This window comes from Nesoenas mayeri, assembly GCF_963082525.1.
Source record: "Nesoenas mayeri genome assembly, chromosome: 8".
Taxonomy (NCBI): Eukaryota; Metazoa; Chordata; class Aves; order Columbiformes; family Columbidae; genus Nesoenas; species Nesoenas mayeri.
The window spans coordinates 24,992,632-25,019,073 of NC_137554.1; the positions used below are offsets into that span (position 1 = coordinate 24,992,632).

General features: G+C 38.6%; 1 protein-coding gene across 1 annotated transcript; it reads left to right on the forward strand.

Moving 5' to 3' along the window:
• Positions 1–3,223: 3,223 nt before the first annotated feature.
• Positions 3,224–23,010, forward strand: ALG6 (ALG6 alpha-1,3-glucosyltransferase; the record flags this gene model as incomplete). Its single annotated transcript, XM_080348795.1, has 14 exons — positions 3,224–3,310; positions 6,893–6,977; positions 10,478–10,567; positions 11,454–11,542; positions 13,814–13,896; positions 14,590–14,654; positions 16,891–17,076; positions 17,578–17,713; positions 19,589–19,674; positions 20,248–20,332; positions 21,427–21,497; positions 22,111–22,179; positions 22,327–22,525; positions 22,813–23,010. The coding sequence occupies exons 1-14, from the start codon at positions 3,229–3,231 to the stop codon at positions 23,008–23,010; spliced, it is 1,524 nt and encodes a 507-aa protein (XP_080204921.1). The 5' UTR covers positions 3,224–3,228.
• Between the last annotated feature and the right edge of the window lie 3,432 nt (positions 23,011–26,442).

The following is a 26,442-nucleotide window of genomic DNA, read 5'->3' on the forward strand; positions in this document are numbered from 1 at the left end:
CTCTCTCCGACCCGCGCCCAGCCCGTTATCCCCGCAGGGCCGGTGTCCGGGATACCCCCGCGGCGGCCGCAGCCGCGCAGCCGCAGCCACGCCCCCTCACGCATGCGCGTTGCGCCGACTCACGGGGCGGGAGGCCGGAAGCCTCTTTCAAGGCGGAAGCGCGTGCGCGGCGGTTGTGTCCAGTAAGGAGCCGCGGGCTCGCGCCGTGGCGGGGCGGGAAGGGGTGCGTGGCGGGCAGGGAGGCGCCGCCCGTCCCCTCAGGACTCGGCTCCTGTCCCGTTCCCGCTGCCGTGCCCCAGGGTGACCGGGAGCCTCGCCAGTGTCGGTGCGCGGGGCGGGTGTACCGAGCCGCCCTTTCGTGGCTTCTCTGCGGGTGCGGTTGTGGGCTGAGTGAATCCTCCGAGGCTGAGGGGAGGCCCGGTGGCCGCGGGCGGTGAGGGCGGCTCGGCTGTGTGAGCGGCTCGGCCCGAGCGCCAGACCCTCCCCAGCTCCGCAGCCTTGTGTCCCTCTCTGAGGCGGCGGGAAACAGGGGGTGGGTGAATTAGGAAACTTGAGGAATAAATACGCCTTCTGAAGAGGAGTGGGGGAACAGTAGGGTTATAGAGCGGGTATTCGGCAAATGCAATTCTTAGTTTAGTATTGGTGTTTTTGAGGAAGGAAAGGATGCTGTGAGCTGTGTGCTGACATCTCTTTTAAAATGAGTTATACGTGACTGAGTTATGTGAGTTTCCCCTTGGTAAGGAGTGGGTGGTTTGTATTGGAGCTATTTATCTGGATCTATCTAGTAGGCAGTGTGAAAGGATAATTTTTTTTTTTTTTTGAGCTGTGATTTTCACCCTGTGCTTATAGGTGGCAACTTCCTTGAGAGACCCTCTAGTGTTGCCCATACAGAGGCAGAAGGTAAAAAGTTTGAGACTGACCAAACCAGCTTTATCATTTCCTGAAAAGTCTTATTTGTTTAACATTGTTACCCGTGGGATGGCAAACATTAGAGATCTGTGCTTTAGCATCTAACAAAACCATGGCTTTTGCTTCAGGAGGTATGGAATAATTATTAAAGATAAAAAAGAAGTAGGAAAGACTATTTATGAACCACCTTTGAGAGAAAGAAGAAACTCAAGACCCCAGAAAATGATGTTTACTCCAGATGTAGGGAATGGCAGAAGTGGGAGGAACAGAGATGGAGGAGTCTGTCTGTAGCTGAAATTGGTGTTACATAGGAGTTAAGAAGATATAATTAATTAAGACTTATTCTAATTGGAGATAAAAAGGGAGAGCAGATGTGGGAATTTTCTAGAATGGAAAGGCTGCGTTTGTGACACTTGATTTTGGAAGTCACACAGGACTGGTCTTGTTGGGCCCAAGTTTAGGAAGCATGAGAGTTCACTTAGGGTAAAATGATCTACAGAATCAGCCTCGGTGTGTTTTATTTAGATAAATGTGCACATCCTGTGGTTTAGGCACAGGTGTAGCTTTGAAAGCATGAAAATATCAATGATCACGTTTCTACTTATAGATGATGATCAACTGCTGTCAGAGATGTATATTATTAAAGTAGCTTTTTTTCCCTTGGTGGTGGTGTTGTGTCATACCTTTCTGTGAACAGTAAATAAATGTGGACTTAATTTGAACAGAATAACCTAAACATGTCTTAGATGTTACTTGTCTTACTAAACCAGCAGTGCAGTACTGCTGCAGTGTGGGATTTCTGTGCCTATTTTTTTCTCCTTTGGCAGTGGCAAGTGTATTAAACTCACTAACTCACTTAAATCAGATGATGCCTCTTCTGCAAGGAAAGTCTTTGGCAGTTGTACCAGGCTCATCTGTTCCTCTGTAATGTGTCTGTTGCTGACTCTGGAGGGAATGGTGCTGCTACTGCTGATTTGGCAGAACGGTCTTGAGATTTACTGCTGTCTGTCACTGTCAAGACTCAAGTAGTTACTACTTTGATTTTTTTTTTTAACTTGGACTAAAATATTTTTGATCCTCTGGGTCAAAGTTTGCGTATTCTATCATTAGTGGGTTTTTTTTGCATAAGGCAACATCGTTATTTTCCTGTTTGTTGATTTTGGAATTTGATGCATGAGGCCTTTAATTTGGCAGATCTAGCAACATTTCTTATTGTTATTATGTCCTTATGATGGTCAAACAGGCTTGGTGGGAGATCAGTCCCCCAGCCTTTTTGGGTAGAAGGACAGAGAAGATCTCTTGAGCCTGGTAGGTTTTTCTGGTGGATCCTGTAGAGAAAGGCAGCTGATGGATTGTGTGGTTATGCTTGGGAAGAAAGAGGTAGAATTTCAAGCCCCTTTTTGAATATTGAGGAGACTGAAGTAAGATTTGGGTCAAGGATGTGTCATCATTAATGCCATGTTTGCATTCCTAGGTCAGTGGTAGGCATTAAATTTTTGATTGTGTACTGGCTCTTGACTTTATTCCAGAGGAATTGGTTAGAATACATGATAGAGAGTTTATGATGGACTTTATGCTTTTATGGTGGCTACAGGAGAACAAACCTGCTCCAGCATAAGACCTGCCAGTACATAGTTAACTTTTAAATAATTTTTGAGTATGTTTAAACCATCAGAGAAGCCAGATCTGCACTTTGGATTATTTGACTGTGGCATTCTTAATCAAGAAAATAAATTTGTGTAGACTTCTTTCAAGAAGTTTTTCTTGTTTAGTGGCAAATAGTAGTTTGTGAGCTGCTTAACATACACGACTGGCATGAGTATTTTGTCTGCTGCTACAATATTCTCTACTGCTCTCTTGTAGAACCTTATCTTGTCACTTAGAGATAAAACATGCTACGTGTTTGTGTAACAAATTGTGTGGAGCTTATTAAGGTGATGCTTAAGGATGGATGTGTATGTACAGCGCAGTGTCGATCTAGTATCTGAATTCTCTTAAGTTGTTTGAAATTTTTTACCTTCTTGCTGTTGCTTTTATGCATTTTCTCAGATGCCTTTTCAGCGTCTAGCTCACAAGTGGGAGAAATTGCTTCTGGGCAGCCTTTGGCTTCGTGATTAGAAATTCTTGAGTACTGCAAACCCCTCCTGGTTGGAGCATGCTTCCAGACACAGGGCAGGAACAGAATGATGCTGGTTGGGGGGAAATCCGGAACTGTCAGTAGTGCCGTTAAATGCCTAAGGAATAAAATCATGGACATTGTTGGAGTGATGTTTATGGTGTTTTTTTCAGGTACCTTTTGGCTTATTACAAAGACCAGCTATGGAGAAGTGGAGCTTAATGACAATTACTGTTTTACTAGCACTTATTGTACGCTGGACTGTATCGCTTGGTTCTTATTCAGGTAATACATGTGCACGGTCCATAAAACAACCACATGAAGGTGAATTATGCAGCTTGTGATAAATTAAAATAAACTTGCATGTAAAATCATAAATAGGAAGCAATGTGTTGTTTCAAGTATTGTCAATTTTAGTGCCTGTTTCCATAAGGTTCTTGTAATACCTTGTTCATATTTTTCTGAAGTGTGCGATGATTAATGTCACAGCCGCTTGGAACAAAATTCTGAAAAAACCCACCACAACTTTTTTTTTGGCTGTTGGGGGGTGATAGTCAGTAATATTTTAGGAGGAGCCAAAGAACAGCTGGCAGTTCACATCTGTGTCTTTGTTGTTTCAGTAGCTGCAGAATATTACTGCAGTCCAATTGTACATTTTAAAAAATCTTGTCCTTTAAGTTCCATAACAGATATAGCCTTGATTTATATTTAGATAAAACTGTACTGGTGATAATGAAGATGGTATAAAAGTGATGTGCAGTGAGTGATTATGCTCTGTGTTGTAGCAATACTTCCTTCAGGTTGTTTACAGTGTGAGCTAGAGCTATATTCTTTTAATAAGATGAGTTTTTCTCCTCCCTGTCTCATAATGCTTGCAAAGAACTAGGAAGTTTTTTCCAAACTTCTCAATGCCATTCCTACAGTTAGCATAAGTTTTCACAAAGCTTGCTCTCTGCAATTCTTTTTTTTTTAATGAGTCATTACTTTCAGTTCCCATCAGCTGAAAGAATCATAAGCTCAGTCAAATTCAGCTCTGATTTTCTGTGAAGGCAATTGGGAACCTCATCCCCTGAGTCGCTGGAGCTGCTCAGTAGTATTCTAGGGATTTTAAACTGGTAACTCCTGGGTTTCATTTACTTGCAGGAATTTGCTTGCCAACAAGTTGCATGCATACCTTCTTACACAGCTGTCTTATTTTGAATTTGCTTTCTGAAAATGCCATCATAAGAGACCTGTTCTATAGGTAACCGAGGCTCTCTTCTATCTATCTACAGGCAGAAAAACAAACACCATGTCTCTTGTCACACAATCCTAAATTTCTGTTGCAGTGCAAGTATTTACAATTACCTTGCTAACTAGACTTTTTAAAAAGTTGATTTAATTTCTAACCAATCAATATTTTGAAAGAGAGTCTTAAAAAAATACCCGAACTAAAATAACATTTTTAAAATCTTGTTTCATACAGAACAATCATGTAACTTCTTTTGGAATAGCAAAAGCTCAGTCTGATCCAACCCAGCAAATTATTAAAGCGTGTGCTTAACTTCGAGCACTGGCTGGTTGGGAAAAAAAGAAAACCTGAATGTTAAGAAGAGCTGTCAAGTGCATAGGTACACTGGAAACTTTTTATGCTTTGATTTCCTTCAGATGTAATAAACCTTTAATGACAGGAGCAAGAAAAAAAAAATGGGACAGGGTAATATTTAAACTGACACAGTCCTGTTTTCTGCGTTCACTGCTGCTCCATGAGATAGAATTGAGCAAAGGATTAGAAGTAGTTGTCATTCTCTGAAGCAGAGCCTGGTAGAAATGCTCAGTCATCACAGCCTGAAACCATGCATGGTGTGGATGGCCAGAAGTGAGGGGGTTAATTTTGCCCCCGCGGACTGTGCAGTGTTGATTTGCTCTGTAGTTTCAATTCTGTTGCTTGCCATCTAGCACGCTTTTGGATCTGCCTCTGGGATTACGGTCATGATGGTGAGAAAGCAGATAACTAATTCCTAGTTTTGGAAGTTTACCATTTACGATGGCCTTAGATTAGTTGGTCTCGGAGAATTATTGGGGAAAAATTAGACTTCATAGATTAATGCATAATTTTTTTAAATGCATGGTCAAATTCCTGTTTAATGAGTAGAAGATAAATACCTGTGTTGAAAGGCAGCTTCAGGCCCTTAAAGATGTCTGTTTCTAGGTAACAATAAAACTGAATAAGACCACTTTAAAGTATTTGTGACACTTTAAAAATATTATACTCCACTTTTATTGATTCTGAATTGTTTGGCTGTATATTTGATGCTTACCATAGATGTAAATTAAATATGCTTATTCAAACTGATGTGTCATCAGTCTCTGCATTTGGCTTGATGTAATCAAACCTTTGGATTAAGATCTCTTTTGGCCATTCTGAAGCCAATTGATATAATTTTCTTTTTTCTTTTTTTTTTTTTTTAAGGGGAGAATCTGAAATATGTGTTTATATATTAATATATATATGTGTACATACACACACGTATAGCACATTCTAAAACTGGAATAACACCTATTTTTGTATTTATGTAATCCTATGACAGGTTCTTTGTTCCGCTAGATTTATAGCTACAGGATGGATACTGATATGACTCTGATTCTCAAGTGACCTCAATTATTTGGGAAACTTTTAGTGTGTCGTATAGCGGAGATAATCTACTCTCTGTGCTACCTGGGAATAAATTAGTGGAGATAATCTGTTCTCTCCACTACCCAGGGATAAATAGTACATATCTGAGCTTGTGTGACTCCCACAAGCATAGATCATGTGAAAAAGTTATAGATGGCTTTCCTATATTTTAAAGAAACTCTTAAATCTCTGTCTGACTAGTGTCAATATTTTACTGGAGGTACTATCAGTTCAGTTTCTGTTCTCAATAAGTGCAGATTAGTAGAAGTAAATAATCTCTGATAAAGATACTTAACATACTACCTAGATCAGAGTTGGGCTTATGTTGAGGGAATTGTTTATGAGTTGACACCTGAAATATTTGCATTGATAAAGCTTTTATTTTTTTTTCTGTGAATTAAAAAAAAAAATCCCCAAGAGACTGATGTATGCATGTGTGAAATGTGTCCTTTAACATAATTCACTTTGCAGAACTGCTATATAACACAGAGTTGAAAAATGTGTGAGAGAATTCCTGTAAACCGAAATGGAGCAGTTATTACTTAGAAGGCTTTGTAGATTACAAGAAAAAATTCTGCTAAATCTATTCTGTGTACTGAATGGCCCGGTTTAGTAAATACCTTATCTTAACTCTTTATGAAGCATCGTGGGGAAAGGGACAGATGCAGTGTCCTTGCTAGTGTTGCAAAGCAGGCAACAGAGGAAAGGGAGAGGGACTGGGGGACTTTGAGCAGGTCTGAGGTCGAAGTATATTAAAAAATAAGGCTGGTTTTTAATTTTAATAGCAAGATACAACAACATGGCTGAAACACAAGTGAGAACATTGTGAATTATTATATACTAAGGAAGTGTAGTAGTTCACGTGAAATCAGGATAAGATGTACATTTTCTTATTTCGGAGAAAGTGCCACATTTTTCATCTGCACTTGGAAATGATTTTTTTTCTGTCAGTTGAGGAAGCAATTCTTCACAGTGGAATATCTTGATAAATGCTTATTGCAGAAATATCCAGAAAGCCAAAAGAATGCATAGCTTTTTTTTTTTTCCCCCTTTTAGACTGCATCGCAGATGAGGTTTCTATTTTGTTTTCAAATATCACAGAGGAATGGAGAGTGAAATAAGTAATATATTAATATGCAAATACAGATCTGGAGAAAAAGAAATCTGCATAAACAGAATAAATTCATTAATACTCTGTCATCTCTTTTTAGGTGCAGGAAAGCCACCTATGTATGGAGACTATGAAGCTCAGAGACACTGGCAAGAAGTTACTTACAATTTACCCATCAGGCAGTGGTACGTAGTGCAGTTGTAGTTCAGGTTACAAAGGGGTAAATGTAAAGAAACTTTGCTTTGTGTGTTACTTTAGTATACCTTTAAGCTCTCTGCAATATTATCTACTGTTTTCTGAACTATTCTCAGAACCTTTTTGTAGTAATATAGTGTCACCCTGTTTTTAGGCTGAGGTAGCATTTTCTTTGCAAAAAAGAAAAAAAACCCTAAAATTTGGAAGTGCAACTTGCTAGCTGTGAGCTTGTATAACAAAATGCCTGGTAGATCTCTCTGTTGTGAGGCTCTGGCTTTGTTCTGAATTGACTGGAAAGATCAAGAATCAATTTTTTAGCAGACTTATATGAGAGATCATAGAAAAGCTTGTTCTCCTGGTATCGAGAAAAAAAATCAGCTTCCTGAGTTCCAATTCTGCAATGCATGAAACCTCTTATGATTATCAGCACTGACAAAATCAAAATGAACTCTGCTGATCTTCTCTAAACTAAAACACAGGGTCATTCCAGTAAGTGCAAAGACTTTAATTCTTGTGCTGGAGGCACTGGTTGTTTTTTACACCTGCAAGTTCATTGTACACACTCATGTTCTTAATATAGATTTTGAAACGTGGGTGTCTGGAATCTATATGTAGGATAGTGGACTTGATTTGTACAGATCACTTAAAACACTAGGAAAATTATTCCAAATGTTTTATTTATTTCTATGTCATTCCTAATATTCCTTAGAGTTTGCATGGAACAGTAAAAATTATATAGTCCATATATGTGCTACAACACAAATTAGAATATATGGGAACTCCAAGTCATCTTCCAATGGGCATGGTGGCATTCTGTTTGTCTGTTGGGGAACAGACTGATATGACAGAATAAAATATGAATTCAGTTGTGTTTCTGTAAATAGATGTGGGGCAAATTCTAAAAGTATAGTGCTCTGGGGAACTTGCAGATGACTCTCTATTGTGACTTCAGATCATCCCATTGTATCCGTATTATAATTTCTCTTCTGCATTTTTCTGGGATATCCAAACGCCTCATTGTGCCAGAGTTGCGATAATGCAGAGCTGACATAAAAATAGAGTTGGCAGCTTTGATCCACTCCGCTATGCGGAACTATATGTACTTAAAATGAAGAGTTACGATAGTCATATTTGGGTGTATCCAGGGGCCAGATGAAACTGTATTGCAGGGTGGGTTTAGTCTGCAGGCTGCCAGTTGGGCATCTCGGTTGTCTTGTATTTGCTCTTCATTTTCTTTACAACAGAAGTTTTTTGAATCGGATCTGCTTTGAGAATTGACTTTCTCGTACAGTGAAGTCATATGCAGTCTTGGGCGTTTGGAAAAGAACATCCCAGCAGACACGCAAGGGATTACATTCTGGATACTGAACTGTCTTTTCCTTTCTGTACTATAGAAATACACAGTGTGGAAAGATGTTATGCTCCAGTATGTGAAAATAGTGTTCAAATATGAAGTTGAGATTCTAATAATCTCTAGTGCTGTTATTTGTTTAGTGTTTAGAAAAGCTGTCTGTGCAACAAGCTGCTAATTTGTCCAGGTAAATACAGAGAATAGCTCTTTGAGGACATAGTCTTGTAAGATTGCTTTATCTTTTCAGACTCAGTTGTCAATGTTCACAGGCACGTATGAGTAATGCAGCTGCATTCTTCATGCTTATTTTCTCTGATCCAAACCAAAGATTTATTAAAAAAAAAACCCAGAAAACAAAAACCCCCACAAACAAAAAAACCCCAACAACCCCCCCCAAAAATCGAAACACCCCTTCTGCAGTGAACGGTGGTATGGTTTGTACTTAGTTTCCTTGTGTGAGATTTCTCTGAGCCAGAAACCAGAATTTATTTATTTATTTATTTATTTATTTATTTATTTATTTATTTTTATATTATTCTTTAGAGCCTTGACATTAATTATTTAAGGCTACTTTCTTATTATACTGCTAATTAAAACTGAAGGCCTTTTTGCTAAATATTACTGGGTATAGGTATTTTTTTTTTTTTTCTGTTGAAACTATGAGTTTGTGGAAGGTAAACATTAAAGGAACAAACAAACAAAACTGGAAAGTTTACTACTAAGTTGCAGTTTATTATAGTCTGCACAAAGAATCTGAACTGCCTTGGCATGAACAATCTTGAATTGCAAGATAAGAAGCAGAGATGCAACTGAAAGAAATATGATTCATCATCAGTTCATAAGATACTTCAGGCAGCTCATAAGGAATTCAAGAAATATCATTTACTGTAATAAATGTCAAAAATTGGCTGCCTTTGAAGAGTGGACCTGGAAAAGCCAAGAGCTTGCCCCTTGGCAGTTAGAATAGACTACAGCCAGTCTGATTCACTCTAAGATATAAAGGGTCTGATGCCTTATTTTTGTAACTTCTGTTTTCCTTGGATAAAGCCTTTTGTCTCTTATTTGGAAGAGGTGACTTAGTTTTAACAGCTGCCAGCCTTCCATAGAAATACCAGTGCAATGTAATTACAAATGGGAAAATCCTTTTCCTTCTCTCCCATGGTCTGCCTGAGTTTTGAGGTAGAACCAGGTGAAGTGTTTGTGGCTGATGTGTCTGATTGAGGTTTGTGACCTTGTGTTGACTATTTAGGGGGTGTTGCTCTGCTAACTTGGTCTTGCCTTCTAAGGAACTTTTTAGCCCTGACTCCTACATTTGTGCCATCACAATTTTACAGGGACGCCTGCTGTGGCAGTTTTCTTCCAGCCCTCTGCTGCTTTTTGTTTGTCTGCGTAATATCTTTATGCCACCCTTTTCCATGCCAGTTGCTTCCCAGCAGTATGACTTCAACTGATGGTTTTTCAGAACTTTCATATCAAGGTCTGTTAAGAAGCAATTCACAACTTTCCTACATTACAGTCTAAAAGAGTAGCAGATATAGTTTAACTCTTTAGAAGTCATTGTCAAATATTGAACGGGCTGTCGAAGTCCAGAAAAAAGAAATCTAGGATTAATATAAGGAAAATAATTTCTTTTGAAATTTCCTTTTAGTTGCATTGTTCTTATTTATTTTGTTTGGCAAATTGGCTGCTATCTTCTGGAATAATTGACATGCATGAAAAATGTAGGTTGGGTTTGTAGAGGGAGGTGAGGACCTGCAAAGCCTACCTTGTAAACAAATCCAGAGCCACAGCAGATGTGTAGAGCATTTTTGTGCAGGCTTTGTCTTAGTATTTGGGGTTTTGTCCAGTTCTGTTCACATCCAGAATTATTCCTCTCCAGGTAAGTAAGCACTAGCAGCTGCTTTTAATATGTTTTGCAAACACAAGTGAGTGTATCCTGAATCAATTTTGCTTTTGTTTTGTTGCTTGAGTTCTTTTCGTGTGGAGTAAAATAAAACAGATACAGAAGTTGCTAACTTCTATATTGGATTTTGAATATATTGATAAAAATATTTGGTTTAATATTCAGTCTTTTCCTTGGTCTGAAACAAAGCTGGAAGTGTAGATCCTTCTTTATTGTTGTTATTATTCTTTTTTTAGGTACTTCAATACGAGCGATAATAACCTACTGTACTGGGGACTTGATTATCCACCTCTTACTGCCTATCATAGTCTTCTGTGTGCTTACATGTAAGTTAATTATTTTAAATATTTACAAATACAAACCACCAAATTCACCTTTTTTTTTTTTTTTTTTTTGGCAGCTGATGAAGTGGAAAGTATTGTTTGCTACTTAAAGCTAGGGAAATAGATTTTATTTTTATCCCTATTGCTTAAAACTAACACTCTTATTTTTCTGTCTTGTAAGTATTGCAAGGGGGATCAAAGGGATACATTCTACTTTTTGCCAGGTCCTTAAAGTTTTGCAGATTTAGCTGTGACTTAGATGTTTAACTTTGTCTATAAGCCAGTGTTGGCTCAGTGATGTGCAGAGAAATGTGCTGTAGGAATTGGGTGCATTGCATTGGGAACCTCTCTTGTATTGAGAGCCCAAGTGACATTTGATGACTGGATATCATGTAAATAGAATTCTGTTATTGGAATACTTTTTCCACAAGGGCTTTACTGCTGTTGGAATGGGACTTATGGAATAAGAATGTAGGTTAAAGTGCACAGGCAGAGTTATGTGGGGCATCTATGTGAACTGTAAATGGTTTATATTTAATACTTGAGTATGAAAGGTATTTACAATTGTTTTTTTTAAAGTCAGTGGAACTAGACTGAAGGTGGTTATCTTATCCTAATAAATATTGTATTCCATTTTTACTGTTTTCAAATATAGTTTTTGTTTGTTTTTTTTTTTCTTAATTGTGAAATAGCAGCTGAAGTCTATAATGTAAGTTGATCTAGTGGTGAGGAAAATCTTTCATTGATCACTATTGCTCTTTGAAATATTTCTTCCATTCATCTTAATTCTTGGAATATGCTCCTGTGCATGTCATCTTTATTGCTGAGAGGAGTGTAAAGGGAAATGAGAACTGTCTACATTTTGATGTGTCTGTACTTTGTTTTACAGCGCAAAGTTAATAAATCCTGATTGGATTGCTCTGCACACATCTCAGGGGTATGAGAGTCAGCCGCATAAGTTATTTATGCGTACAACAGGTAGGAAAATTATATTTCCTTAGCATGATAGTACAGATTTGTCTTGCTTGCTAATTTCGCTTGTTTAATATCAAGCAGCTTCTCTGTCTTCACCAGTTTATTCTCAGTTCTTTGACTGGGGTAGCTTTGCAGGTCCACTTGTGAACCAAACTCCCGTGTTCTTCTTTCTTCTGCCATTATTTGTGATGCTGATAAATATAAAATATACAAAGAAGTTTTCAACCCATTTGACCCAGTAAAAACTCTAAAACAAAGCTACTTTTTTTTTTTTTTTTTTTTAGCATAGACCCATTTTTTAATTTCAAAAGTACTGTGGTCTTCCCTTCCCTTTTGATAAATATGCTTTTCATTTTCAGCTTAGCTTGGTTTTTATTGTAAAATTGTTTTGCACGTAGACTGGCATTTACTGACTTCAACAGCCTTTTGAGGTCTCAGGGATCTTTATTGTGAGCTGTATACTTTATCTGAAAGGGGGAGATACTTGATATCTTAAAGATGTCCCTTTCCTTTCAAATGGTCACCACATTCTAGAGATAAACTTACGTTAACAAAAAAATAAAAGTGTATTTTACCACTTTTATACTAAATTCATCTTCCTGTGATCACCCTTCTGACTATTTGATTATTTTCAACTGCCTCTGCAACGAAAAGGATAAAACAAAAAATTGTAGATAATTTAGTTCAGTAGCTGCATCAGTAGGACAGCAAATAATGTGGTCCGTGAACTCTTTAGGCAATGGCAGATGCCATATTAACCTTTTTTCATTCTTTTCATTTTTTTCATTTTAAATCTATCTTTTGCTTTTCAGAACAGTAGAGTTCCACAAAATGCTTTCTGATTGCAACAGCAGAATTTGTTGTTCATCAATAGCTTTTCTGTACTTCGCAAACCTCACAGTCTGGTCTCTAGTAATTGATTGAATTGAAAAAAAAATCACTAGAACTTAATTACCCTTGTAATGTTCTTTATTAATTTTGAAATTAACTCACTTGACAAACCACCAATGGATCTAGGAGAACTGATAAACTTTCTAACAACAGCCATTAGAAGAATGCATTAAAATAATTCAGAATGGTCAATGTCAGCAGTTGATATTACACCTTTATTTTCAGTGTCAGTGTATTTGTTTTGCTAACGCCTTGGGTATATTTGGCTTAAGCCTGCAAAATGATTTCTTGCTGAATAACTGATGTCTTTGAGTGTTTTCTTCCAAAACCCATGACATCCAAAGCATATTTTCCCTTTTGGAATAATCGCACATTTTCTGAAAGTGGTTTATAGAAACAATCTGAGATTTTTCTCAGACTCTTAAGATGGGCTCAAGAATAATTTACCTGGTAGTTTTAGCACGAGTGGGAGTTGACATAATTCTGTGCAGGTGAACCTGCCGGTTCTGTGTTCTTATCGACCCTCTTCCATGTATTTGCTGTAGGAAGATGATCAGAGCCAAAGAACTAGTTTGAGTCTATTTATCCACATCACTAGTAATTCACACAGATACACTGGAGATCGTTCTAATCTAGAGCTTCTTAATTACTTGTGTCTTCAGACTATCTGTTCCATCAAACAACTTGACTGGATCTAGTCATAGTTGATTTCTTTTGAGAATTAAGAATGCCTTCTCTCCTTTCGGCATGCGAGGAACTAGAGAGTGCTCCCTTCTTGACTGAGGCTGTGCCAGAAGCCAAAACAGCTGAACATGTGGAAGCAGCAGCTTTGGGACATCAGAAATGATAGCATTAGAAACATTAACAAGATCAAATTCTGTAGACCTCTTTCTTTTTGTCCTTTGAAGTGGAACTACCCAGTTTATTCTAATGAAGGACTTTCTGATATTTTCATGTTTATTTGCCTGTCCAATTGAAAAAAAACTATCTTGGGTGTAACTGCCAAAGCTGAGCTACCTCTAAAACAATGAAACATACTGTAGTGCAATGTAAGACAATAGAAAATCACGTTCAACTGAAACTACAGTCAAGTTCAGTTGAGTTGAATGATTAAAGTGAAGGTTTCAGTGGGGCTGCAGATGCAATATTCAAAATATACAGATGCATATTCAAAATGTAGGCAACTAGTCTTGCTCTAACGCTGGGTAGTTACTATCATCCTAGGTTTTTTACACCAAATACAACCAAGATGTGGAGCATTAAGAAGTTAAAACTGTAAGCAGAGTCTAAGATTCATCATCCAGATGAAACTATGCAACTTGAGTAGCATTAAAATGAGGTATGTGGGAGAAGCCTAACGTAAAGTTGATTTTTATTTTTCAGTGTTTGTTGCTGATTTGCTGGTTTATATTCCTGCAGTTATTTTCTATTGTTTTTCCTTGAAAGAAACATCTACTAAAAAGAAGGCAAGTATCTGGTGTGTGTGTAAATTAAAAAAAACCAAAGAAAACGTACTATTAAAACAGGGTAGAAATGTAACAGAATGAGAGTTAATTAATGTATGGAACACCACAGTGGCTTCAATTGACTTACAACTAATGACAGTCAGTATCTCGTATTAAAGGCTTTTTAGTTAAAAAGATTTTAAAAGCCATTAACTTAGAGCAATTATTGTAATGCTTTCAATGACAATAACAAGACTCTCTGAAGTTTAGTAGCTATGAACTCCTGAATTTCAGTTATTTCTGAATTTATTATTTGGATAGTAAACCACAGATTTGTACTGTAATGTGGGGGAATTTAGGAACTGCTTTGCACACACTCCTAATGGGAGAACCAAAACATTTTGGAATGATAAGTCTTCTGATTTTTGGATTGGTTCCAAGCTTTAAGATGGGTGTGTGTGGTCTTTGAGCTGGTTGGCAAAGGGCAGGCTGGTCTCCATTAAATATTTTCTTATTTATGGAAAGTCTTTATCCTTTTTTATTCCTCAAAATATTACCGTCAGAATATTACTTGTAAAGTAGATTCCTAAGTGTAGGATGCACCATGGAGGGGCATTTTTTTGTACTGGAGTAGTAGTGGAAGTTCCTCTGTCTGGTATCTAACTTAGAAATAATAATTTTCTCCTCTTTTTTTTTTTTGGTCCTTCTTTCCAGGTTTCCAGTGCTCTCTGTATACTGCTTTATCCAGGCCTCATTCTTATTGACCATGGGCACTTCCAGTATCCTTGTTCTGCAGTGAAATGAGTTTTTAATTTACGAACACTGTTGTTTTGTACTTGTCTTTAGCTGGGCAGAATGTTACTTTTGTATACAAAGTCATCTGAGGGGCTTCTGCCTGCCCCAAAGCAGAGATATTAGAGAAAACCATAAGTCTGAAATATATTGGAGAGAAATAGTTGATATTGGGACAAGTCAATCCATAGATGAACAGCATTTTTTTCCGTGCCTCAGACTCATATTTCTGTCAGTTGCTTTATTGTAGAAAACGTCAATGGTGCTATGACAGTGAAAAGAAGGATGGCTTGTGCCCCTGTGATTTGTGTTTGGAGAGAGAATCACATCAGATCTTGAGATGGCAGAGGAGCATGTCAAGTGTAGTTGTGTAGAATGCTCAGTTGTATAAAATGTGCCATTGTGTCGTGCATTTACAAGTACTTGAGAATGGATTCACTTCCGTTAATGCCAAACCATTTAAAAGCTAGGCATTTAATATGAGTTAGGCCGTCAGAGTTTACTAGTCAATATTGGTGGCAGATACCTTCACAGGTATTTTTTAATAAGATTTCTGGTTTTATACTTGTTTTGCACATGAAAAAGCAGATGCTGTTAGTTGACTACTCCAGGCTGTGCTGCTCAGTGCTGTTGAACCAGAGGGACGCGACCCTGGAGTTGTGATAAATATAGATATTTAAATATTCCAAGGAGATATTAAATCTCAGCATCTACTAAATCAAGCTTTGACAATCTATTTGCTAACTTGTGGTTTTCTTCCAAGAGTGTGCACGGTGAACTTGCAAGATGATATATCTTGGAAGGCAGATTTTGAAGGAAAAAATATCATGGTGCTATTGGATATTTGAGTTAGAGTTCAGGAATTCTGAAATTCTATTTTTGGCCTGACTCTTTAAAGATGTAGATCATCTGGAGACATCACTTATAAAAATGGGGAATGAGAATGAATGCAATTCATCTCAGGTGGTCAGAAGAAGGCACAGAGTTACAGTTTTCTAATATGTAAGAGATGTATAAAGAGGAAGGTAATAATGTGTTCTATGTGTCCTGTGTTGGATAGCGTAAGAAGTAATGGCTCTGAAGTTACCATACGGCGTATTTATTAAAGAAAAAAGAAAGGAAAAGTCTTTTGAACCTTAATTACCGTGAAATGCTGGAATAGACTGTCTGTGGATGTTGTGGAATCTGCAGCATCAAGATCTTTAAGAAAGGTTCAGCAAACCTCATGGCAGGAATGACACAGATGTTGAAGCAGACAGATGTTCTGCATAGTCTCCTGTGACTCTTAACATGAATAGCTTCACTATCTGTGACCAGCTCCCGAGAAGTCAATAGATTTACTTAACCTTAACTGCTGCTGCACATCTCTGCAAGATCCCAGCCCTTTGGTAGAACAGCTTGTTGATGAGATTTCAAATATATGTGGTGATTTTGAGTAGGAAATTTGAGTGGACTAAAAACAACATAGGCAATCTGAATGTGTATTTTTATTGTCAAAGAGAAACCAAAATATTGTGAAATTTCTGACAGTGCAAGTGTCTCTTATTTGGTTTCTCTCATTGTGTAAAAATAACAGTAAAAGACAAAGCTAATCTTCTGTTGCTATTTAATAGTAAGTGTAGCTTAGTCTCTTCAAACTCTACTGAGTTGGGAACCTGTAAGTCATAAGGAGGTAACATTGCTTTCAGTAACTTATTCATTGTTTGTACAGTATTAGCAGCTAAGGGGCCTGGCATGTATGAGAGCGCATTGCAAGTATAACAGAATCACAAAATCCCCTGGAGTCCTTGAACTAAATAATATAGAATTTAAATACTGATGTATCTGAGTATCCTGCACATATAATTTTGGAGGAGAGACTCTTGAAAGGTTTATCCTAAATCATGTAAATACCAAGAAATAAAATGTTTACCCTGATGTATCTTACTGTCACCAAAAGCTCGGTTGACTCAATATACATGACATGTATAATTAACACACGCTATTTGTCCGCAGATTTGTCTGTGCAAGCTTTGAATCAAGCCTTGGAAATATAAAAATTACACTTCAAATAGAAGTAAATTTATTTCCGTCTCTGAACAGTGTAGTCACAATTAGCAGCGTGTTTTTCAAACTAATGTGAACAAACCTCTTTTGCGTGCTCTTTTATGCTTGTCCCTCAGGGCATTCGTTGCTGACTTCCACTACTAAGATGTGCATCTTGTCCTTGACATAAAAAAACATATACAACTCAGTGAGCCTTGGCTTTGCCTTGTGGGGTGTCCTTGCTTTGTCTTATGACTGGGACCTTTTGGGGTCAGTGGCGTTTTGCTTGGCCTTAAATTATAAGCAGATGGAACTCTACCATTCTCTGCCCTTTTTTTGCTATTTACTTGGAAAGTGCTTCAAGAAGGGACTGAAAGGAAAGGGGTAAGTGACTTTAAACCATTTTATCTTTCTCAAGAATACAGCGCGGCAGCCTGGCATTGAGAATGGGATTCTCTTTGTTTGCACATGGGCGTTTTTGAATTAGTTTCTAGTGGAAGATACTTATCTTGTTGTAATGTATTCCTCTCCTGCAAAATAAATATTTCTTGTTGAGATTTACACTAAATATTTCCACTGAACAGACAGCAAAATTGGTTAAGGTGTCCTTTCTCAGCGCTCTTCGTCCTGTAAGCTAAATTAAATATGGGCTGCTGTGGGCAACTGGATTTGATTGACAGCAGTAGCTCTGTGGTTCTCATGGATTTGTTCTCACTAATCTGGGGATGACAAACTTTGATACTGGCAGCTCTTTCTGTTTAGATTTGTTGCCTTTGATGCTGTATCTTTTAAAAAAAAGGTTTATACTATAAACTAAGAACTGCCTTTTGTTACCAACATTTTTGTTACATCTTTTCTGACATAAGCTTTTTCTCTTGATTGCAGGTTAGTATTGTTAATTAAAATAACAGGAACGGTGGTGATTTCCTTTGCCGTGTGCTGGCTCCCGTTCTGTACCGACATGGAACAAATCATGCAAGTACTCAGAAGACTCTTTCCCATTGACCGAGGCTTGTTTGAGGCATGCATGTTTTCTTCTCCCCCGCCCTGCTGTACATGTTCTGTATTCTTAGATCCCTTGAGAAACCTTCATTGTGACCTTTAGAGATTTCATGTGGGAGACACACCACAGAACTAGTAATTTGAGATGGCTTCTTCAGCAGTCATTTCTTGCCAGTTATTTAATCCAGTATTTAACCCCAGCTCAGCTGGCATCTTCCAGGATATTATATGAGTAGACAACACTTATCCCATCATCAAACCCATACTTCAATCCATACATTTTTCCATTGAAATAGATTCCATAGTAATTGACAGTGTCAGAAGATGTAACCCTTAAAGTTAACAGCCTCAGTCTCTGTCTTTGGTTCTGCTCAGCTTATTTTCAACAGGATTAATTATGAAAAAAAAAAAAAAATTAAAATAGTATTTTGGGTGTAGCCTAGAACTTCCGTTTTGACCCACCTTGTATTTTCAGTGCAAGTTTCTGCAATATTTTCCAGAAGCCTTAGGCCAGTTCTGCTTTTACTTTTGCTCAAGCTATCAACATTTGCACGCTGCAAGGTGCTGAGTGCCGCAGCATTGATCCAGCAGAGCAATTCCTCATTTACCTAATGCTATCGCCACGGGAGTCTCGCTGGTAAACCAAAGGGTGCTCATTTCCCAAGTAACAGTGAGTTGTTGCTGTTATTTTGCTTAATTAGGACAGGAGTCTTAATAGTACACTTTTACAAGCAAATTCTCAACTTCAAAATTAAAGTACAAACCCTCAAACAAACAAACAGAAACAAAAACCCCCATCCTTCCTTCTCTCCCCCCGTCCAAACCCCCCCAGTTACCCTATTCCTTGGGAATTCCCTGGAATTTATAAACAGTTTTGATCACCACACTTTATTCAGTACCAAGTTTAAAAATTAAATCTGTAAATAACAATAACCAATGAGTCCGAAAGTACTTAAGGATTTTAGTCTAATATTAGCCCAGATATTTTCTGAGTTGATCAGGGGAGTGACTTGCTGGATGCTAATCTAGATAAAACAAGAAATTGTCCACGTAAGCAATGTACAGTAAATGTATATCGGGCTGCATGGAACAGGTTCTTTGAATTGGTTCCCATTTCCAGCAGCAGTAACAAATGCTGATGGTTGTAAAATCGTATTGACTATTAAGGAGGCGTCCTGGGTGTTTGCTGGTGCTGCCAGCCCCTCTGTTGGCCTGTAATCCTCAGCAGGTTTGAAGCGCATACTCCGTATTGCTGGTGAGCACGTGAGGAAGATGGCTCAGTTGTTGGTGCTGGTGGCTTTCTCGCTGTTCTGTCTACACAGCTGTGATTCCAGCAGCTGCTCGGGGATGAGTTTCAAGAGCATGATAGCTGTAGTTACAAATTTAATTTTGAAAGTGATCCTAGCACAACTGCTAATGTCTTTAGACTTCTTGATTTATTAGAGGTTAACTCTGTCATTGCTAGCAAGCAGTAAGCACAGCTAAATACATTCGGGGATGTAATGAAATGTGACAGTATACCCAATGCCTTTACATTTGAAAAAAAGATTTATATATGCTAGCATTTAGTCAGGGACAGAGAGTTTCTGAGCCTTATTTTCACAAAATGTGTGATTTCACAAGTTCAGGACTAGTCTCTTGTGCTGAAGAACCATTTTGTGGTTATTTTAGAACATGTTTTATTTGAGTCCCTTGAAACGTTTCATTTTTGAGGATCAGAATAATTTTAAGTACATCTAAGAATATGATGTGTATCTACAGGTGTCTTTTTGCAGTATCATGGTAAAAACCCACCAATCCCCCACCTCCCAAGCCCCACCGTTATCAAAAACGTAAATTTAATTGAATGTAATTAACACTAATTACCTTTTTCCTTTTTTTTTTTTTTTCCCAGGATAAAGTAGCCAATATTTGGTGCAGTCTCAGTGTCCTTATAAAGATAAAGAACATAATATCACCTCAAACTCAACTAAAACTCAGGTAAGACAACTGAAGTGTTTTAGGTAGCTTTTTATCTTCATTATATTTTTGCAAAATGAGTAATTTTTGTCAAAGCTTTATGAAAAGTGGTGTTTAAAAAATGTTTTCTTTCCTGTACTGTACTTTTCTCCCAAATGATAGAAGTTTCCCCAAGTACTGCTAGCAATATTTATGACTGAAAAAATTCCTGCTTATTTATATAGTGATTTAAGCTTGCTTTGTTAAAACTGAGTTAAAATTTGCATGCTTTCCTCTTGAGAGAATTACCCCTTTTAGTGCTCTGAGAAGTCAGAGGTCACACTTCTGTTTTTTGAGTACGTGAACAATTCCAGTTGAGGTTTACAGGGTCTGAAATATTAATGGAAATGCTTTATTCCTTTGCCAAAAGCACTTCTGTCAGTGAGGACTGTTCAGTGCTCTTGTGATTGAGTCTCCTTGAGTGTTTTTATACTTCTGCATATTACAAGTGAATTCCTAACTTAGATAGTTTTCAAAAGTGATTATATGATATCATGGATGTAGTTGCACATGTATTAAAACTGCGTTGTGTTTTGTTTTTACAAAATTCTTTAGTTTTGCGGTAACGTTCCTGAGCCTCCTTCCTACCTGTATAAAACTGACTGTCCAGCCTTCTCTCCGAGGGTTTAAATTTGCTTTGGTAAATGTACATTTTTAATTACTCCTTGTTTTATATCCACTTGCCGTTGCTGCAGCGTGCAGAGCTGCATGTGCCACTAAATGCCGTTCTGTTTCTGCTGAAAAGATGAGATAAAAAGTGCGTTGCTATCACATATCCAAGGGATATTCCGGCTTTTAAATCCAGACTTTTCCCTTAGCCTGAGTTTTCTTTCATTAATGCTGTATTTTTATGATCTTGCTCTGAAGAGTCTTGAGAAGATTCTGTCCACATTAAAACCTCACATAGAGTTGGAATTTCTCCTCTTTTAGTTTAGCTTCCAAAGTGCTACTTTTTCTTACTGCACTGGCTGCAAAATTCAATGAAAAAGTCCCAAGATGGACATTGTAATCTCATTAGCAGTGGGAAGAGACAGTGATACTATTTTCCCAAATATTTGCCTTATCTTAGTCATATTATACAATTGCATTTAAGCACATTAACCTGACTTAGATGCAAAAATCAGTTTTCCTTGAAATCAAAATTATATGGAGCTGGTCCTAAGGTTTCAAGAGTTAAAAGATAATTTCTATTTTTAATTTTATGTGAGTACTGTTTGAGAGTTTATTGCAACATTGCTTAAAACTAACATTTATCCTTTCTAAGAACTGGCTTGTATTTTGCAGTGTGTTTTTATTTGGTGGGGAAAAAGGACAGTTTGGTTACTTTGGTGTGTGGGCTGCTCATGATGATGATGAGCAAAATATTATGTCAAAAAGGTGGGTAGTTCTCACCAGGACCAAACTTTGCCAGGGCTTATGTATGTGAATATTGTGTTTATTTGGTAGGGATACTCTTGTCAGTAAAGTTAAGCAAGAGTGAGGGCTCTTTATGTAAAGTGTTTTCTGAATAATTCTGTGTAAACTCTCAAACAATGTATTTTTTGCATGCGTGGCTGGTTACAGAGGCAGCTCTGTGTAGCTGTAAATTGCACTGGAGTAAATGTAGCAGTTAATTAGAAAAATCAGATCATTTAGCTCATATATTAATGTAAAGTTAATGCCAGCAGAGAAACTAAAATGGTGCTTTGCATTGCAGTCAGATGTACTAATATACCTCTGATTTCCTTTTCTAAGGTTAGTTGTGCATTGTCATTTTTCCTGTTCTCCTTTCAAGTCCATGAAAAATCTATTCTTCTAGTGTCAGTGTAAGTAAATGATTTTTCTGTGGATATATTTTGATCTTCTTTTCCTCATCTTGTTATCACATGCTGCTTTCTCACTTAGATATATATCTGATTTTAAAGCCTCTGTACGTTTGCTTTTCTGAATAACTTATGAATGACAGTATATTATACCATCCAGACGTGTGGGGCTGTGCTGCTTCACTCAGCTTGGTGTTGTGGCTGCACGTCCTGGAGCACGGTGTTAAACTGGGTGACTGCAGCACCAACCATTAAGCTCTGTTTTCCCATCCCCTGCCCCAAAGGAGGTGAGGGCAGCGCAAATCTCACACGTGCCTGAAATAATGTTTGGTAAGGGAGGATTTGGAGGGGCAGCCCTCTGAACACGTTCGTGCCTGACAGAGAGGCTCAGCTGGTGGTTGGAGAGCTTCTGTTATCTCTGGTAGTTCCTGCTGCAGCCCGGTGTGGGGCAGAACATTTGCACGCCGGGGCTCAGTGGGGTGCGGGCTTTGGTTCCCGGGGTTTTGTTCTGCCCAGCCCCTGACAGGTGGGAGGGCAGCATCCATCTGCAAGGCGGAGGGGACAAAGTGCTGTTGCTGCCGTGTTTGCAGACCTGCTTTTCCTCTTTTCATTCCAGACCAGTCTGCTTAATCATAAATGAAATCCCTTTTATGGCTACGTGGTTTTTACTTGTATCAACTTTCAGGTGAGTCGGACACTACAACCATTATTTTAAAACCACATTTTCCCCAATTCTAGTAAAGAAATGTATTATTTTTCCTCTTCTCTTTACATTTTTTGGCGTGTAACTCAGAACGTGCACTCACTTCTGCGGCTAATCCTGTTTTAACAGTATGTTGCCCCTTCTCCTGAAGGACGGGCTGCTGCTGGCCTATGCGGTGACAACGCCAGCGTTCCTGTTGCTCTGCGGGGCTTCCTTCTCCATATTGGACAAGACTTCAGCTGAGGACCTGCAGCTGAAACCGTTCTCCCTTTCCATGAAGGGATATGTTTCTTGGTTTAAATCACTTCCCAAGATTGTCAGGACTCTGGTAAGCAGTTTTAATTTGTATAACTCATTACTTGCAGCTATTCGTGCTACTGAAGCATCTGCATAAACCAGTTTTATGTCTATAACTGTGTATAATGCCCCAAACAGGGAAAGAGGGAAAGCCACACTATCTGTGTAGAGGTGCACTATAATGCGATATATATATATATATATATAAAATGCAATGTCATCTATGTATAGGTTGAAGAACACAGAGCACCCAAGTAAAGCTTATTTGTTTGAGGTGTTAAATCACCATTAGCTAATATGCCATTCCTTATCTTACAGTTTCTTCTTTCCGTAACCCTGATGGGCATCCTGTCTCTTGTGTGTGCTGCAGCGCATCCGCCACAGAGGTTACCAGATTTATTCCCTGTATCCGTATCTGTTATTTCTTGCGTACACTTTTTATTATTTTTGGTGTATTTTAATGTTGTTGTACTCTGGGACTCAAAGAATAGTAGAAGTCAGAAGAAAATCAGTTAATCAACCTGTGAAGATCAAGGACTAAACTGAAAAGACGGAGTATTTTCAGTGACCAGTGTCTGGCGTTGCAGGTAAACCTATTTGTGATGTAATACAAGTCCTGTAACCTAATGAAAATCAGGAAACATGCATATTTAAACTCAAGATAATGCAAGACTGTTTTAAAGGAGAAGTATTTTGAAGAGCACTTGGAAAAGTGCTCTAGTGTGTTTTTTCAGATGTGTAATACTTTTGTTACCATTTGTGAACTGAAAATACCTAATAAAGGACCAAATTTTGATTTAATGCTAAAACCTTGTCGTATCAGCAAAACAGCAAATTGTTTTGTTAGCATTAAGTTTAGATTTCCCAGCATGAAAAGCACAAGCAAGTGCAGTCGTGGAGGTGAAGTGAAGCTCTTGAGTGGCAGCTCTTGTCTTGCTGAAATGTTTTGTGACACCAACTGTCCCGTGTAGTCACTGTCACCCATCATTGTTTCATACAACAGCAACTCTGCAGCAGCTTCAGTTCCCCCACAGCCTTTTGCTTTCCTTCTAACATGTGACATTTTCCAAACCAGAAACACCGGAAGAATTGCGTCAGCCGCAGAGATACGCAGAGCTGGAGGTTGTGATGTCTGGGAAGGTTCTTGCGGGTGCGGTGGGTTGGAGAACATTTTGTTCTTTGCTGCAGATCAGTAGCTATTATTTGGTTTTAATGCTGGTGCATCTTGTGACTCTCAACAACTGTTTCTGGTGAGGTTGAAAAGCCAAAAAAATCTTAGTTCTACTGAAATAATTGTGCACATACCAGGCTCTTCGAAGAAAAAAAGAGAAACACCTCAAAACCCACCACTTATTGCACAGTAATTTGCAAATGTATAAACTGAGGTAAGTTGCAGTTTCTCCCTCTGCACAGTGCAGCCTCCAATGCCAACAGTTCAGAGAATATAAATTGATTGAATACATACATAACAAAGCATGTAGCAGATCATGAAGCAATTCATGGTGCTGTAGTTTAATTAGGAGTCAGTCTTTTTTTTTCATTCTGCTCTCCCCCTATAGATATGTGTGTGTGTGTGTGTGTGTGTATATATATATATATATATATAAATAAATAAAAGCAAAGCCATGACTGTTTGAAGCCGTGTCTCCTGACCTGACCACGCTCTCACATACCAAACTCGTGGCCATTCGCACATTCTGGGGCTCTGCAGCGTTGGTTGTGTGTGAATCAGCTGTTCGGGAACTTCCAACTGTGAGTTATGAATCCTGCACATGAAGTCTCTACACACTGAGTGTATTAATTCAGTTTTTCCAGCTTTATTTGTTGTGGAAAAAGTAACCACAGCTGACATTGCACCCACAGCAGCTACGACAAAATAAAAAGGTGCTCCTGGATATTAATGGTGACATTATCAGGAGTGAGTACAGTTTAGCAGTTCACCTACACTGTAACAGTTAACTATAAAGCAACAAAACTTAAATATTTTCACAAGTTTAGGATTTTTCTGTGGGTGTGACTCCAATGGAGGCATGCAAGAGCTCTGCCCACAGCGTGGCCTTGCTTTTGACAAGTGTGGGCTGAATGGCGTTGATGTGTATCAGGACACATAAATAGGAATCTTTGTCTCCAGAGGCTGTGAAAGCCAAACCCTCCGGTGTTTTCTCTGAGAGGAGCTGTGGCAGCTTGAGAACATTTACTGCCAGTGAAATAACGGGTGAAACAGCAAATTAAGATCAAAGGAAGCAGAACAGCTTCGGGTTCTAATTACCCATTCCTCATGAGGTGGTGGTGCAATCCCTCCCCCCATATAAAACACGAGTTTTGGGGGTCTCCTGTGTCCTTTGTCCTTGAGTGGCTGCAGGGGTGATGAAGTGAGAGTCCTGGGATCCACTCGCTGTGGAACTGGAAATGGTTCTAACAGACCAGCTGCTTCTGAAAGGCAAACACCTGGTACACCCAGAGGTCAAACAAACTGTGCTTAAATAGCAAAGGCATGAATGAGGAGCATTTGCAGCTAAATCTTACTGTATTACTTTGTATTTCCCTAAAAAATTATTATATACCAATTTTAATGGTATTTAATAATTGCCACAGTGTGTAACTCAGTGTTGTCCATCATCACATTTAATGATACTTCCACAGAAAGTTTTGTTTTTCTAAGACTACACCGAACAGCTTGGTTTAGACTGGGGCTGAGTTCCTTTGCAGATTCATAATTATTTAATGTCCAGCTCCAGCCGTTACAATCAGGTTCTATAAACTCCTGCTGCTTCAGGCTCACCTGCCCTTGTCACCCAAAGTCATCAGCTGGGGAACCGGGTACGGACAACAAACCCAACAGGCCAGACAGCTCCCGAGAGGCTGCGGGAGATGGGAAATAGGAACCAAACACTTACTGACATTTTTTCCAATCAGATTGCACAGGTATTAAAGCGCAAAACCATTTTTATTAATTAGTAATTAATTAATAACTCCCAGTCAATATTAATAACTCACAAGGCTTGAGTGTGCATATGTTTAACCACACACTGGAACACATTTGTCACTTTGGTTCTCAAAATTTTAGTTGTAAAAATGTGTTTATCTGTTTGAGTAACAATTCTTGGCAGTGGGGGAAAGGATGTTCAGGTGTGTGAGTTCACATTGAACTTGTTTTCTCTGGCAAAAAAAACCCCAATCAAACCCCAGACATTTGACTGCACTCTTTCAACACGAGAGGCTGCGCCCCACTCACTGATTTGAGACATGGGGTGTTCGCCAAGTTGTAGAGGTGGCTAAGAGGAGAATAGAAAAGAAACTGGTTTATAACAACTCTCCTCATACATCATTAAGTACCAAAACTAAACCAAAATGTTGACCTAAAAAGCGGATGTTGTTAGAGCCGTGTGTTTAATGCTGTGGACTTGAAGCCGACAGCTTTCTGTGGTGTGTGGTGGGTTGTGGATGACAAAAGGTCCCCACCTGTGGCAAGTGAAATGTGTTCAGCGCTCGGACCAATTCCCGCCCCACAAGCTGCCTCTTCTTTTGAGCCCAATTGTCATTAGAAAAATAATTTTTTTGGGGGGGGCTGTCACAAAACTAGATGCTTTCATTGAAATTATGATTTGCTAGCTTGGGGGGGATAATTAATTCATTAAATGAGAGTGTGCACCCCCTGGGCCCACCCCAGCGGGACACATCCCACTGGACACCTGGGATCCAAAGTTCATCTTTTAACATGATGATGTCCCAGGCAGTTCTTGCAGGGAGGGTTACTTTACCTTTTTTAAAAAAATGAAAACAAAAACAACACAAAAAACCAAAACCCACAAAACACCTCCCCCCCTGCAACATGGGAACATAATCGATACATTTGCAGGAAGAACGTACAGAAAATATAGTTTATTTTCTACACAGCAGTGAGTCTAGACCAGCACTTCGTACACGTGCTTGCATAAACCAACCATG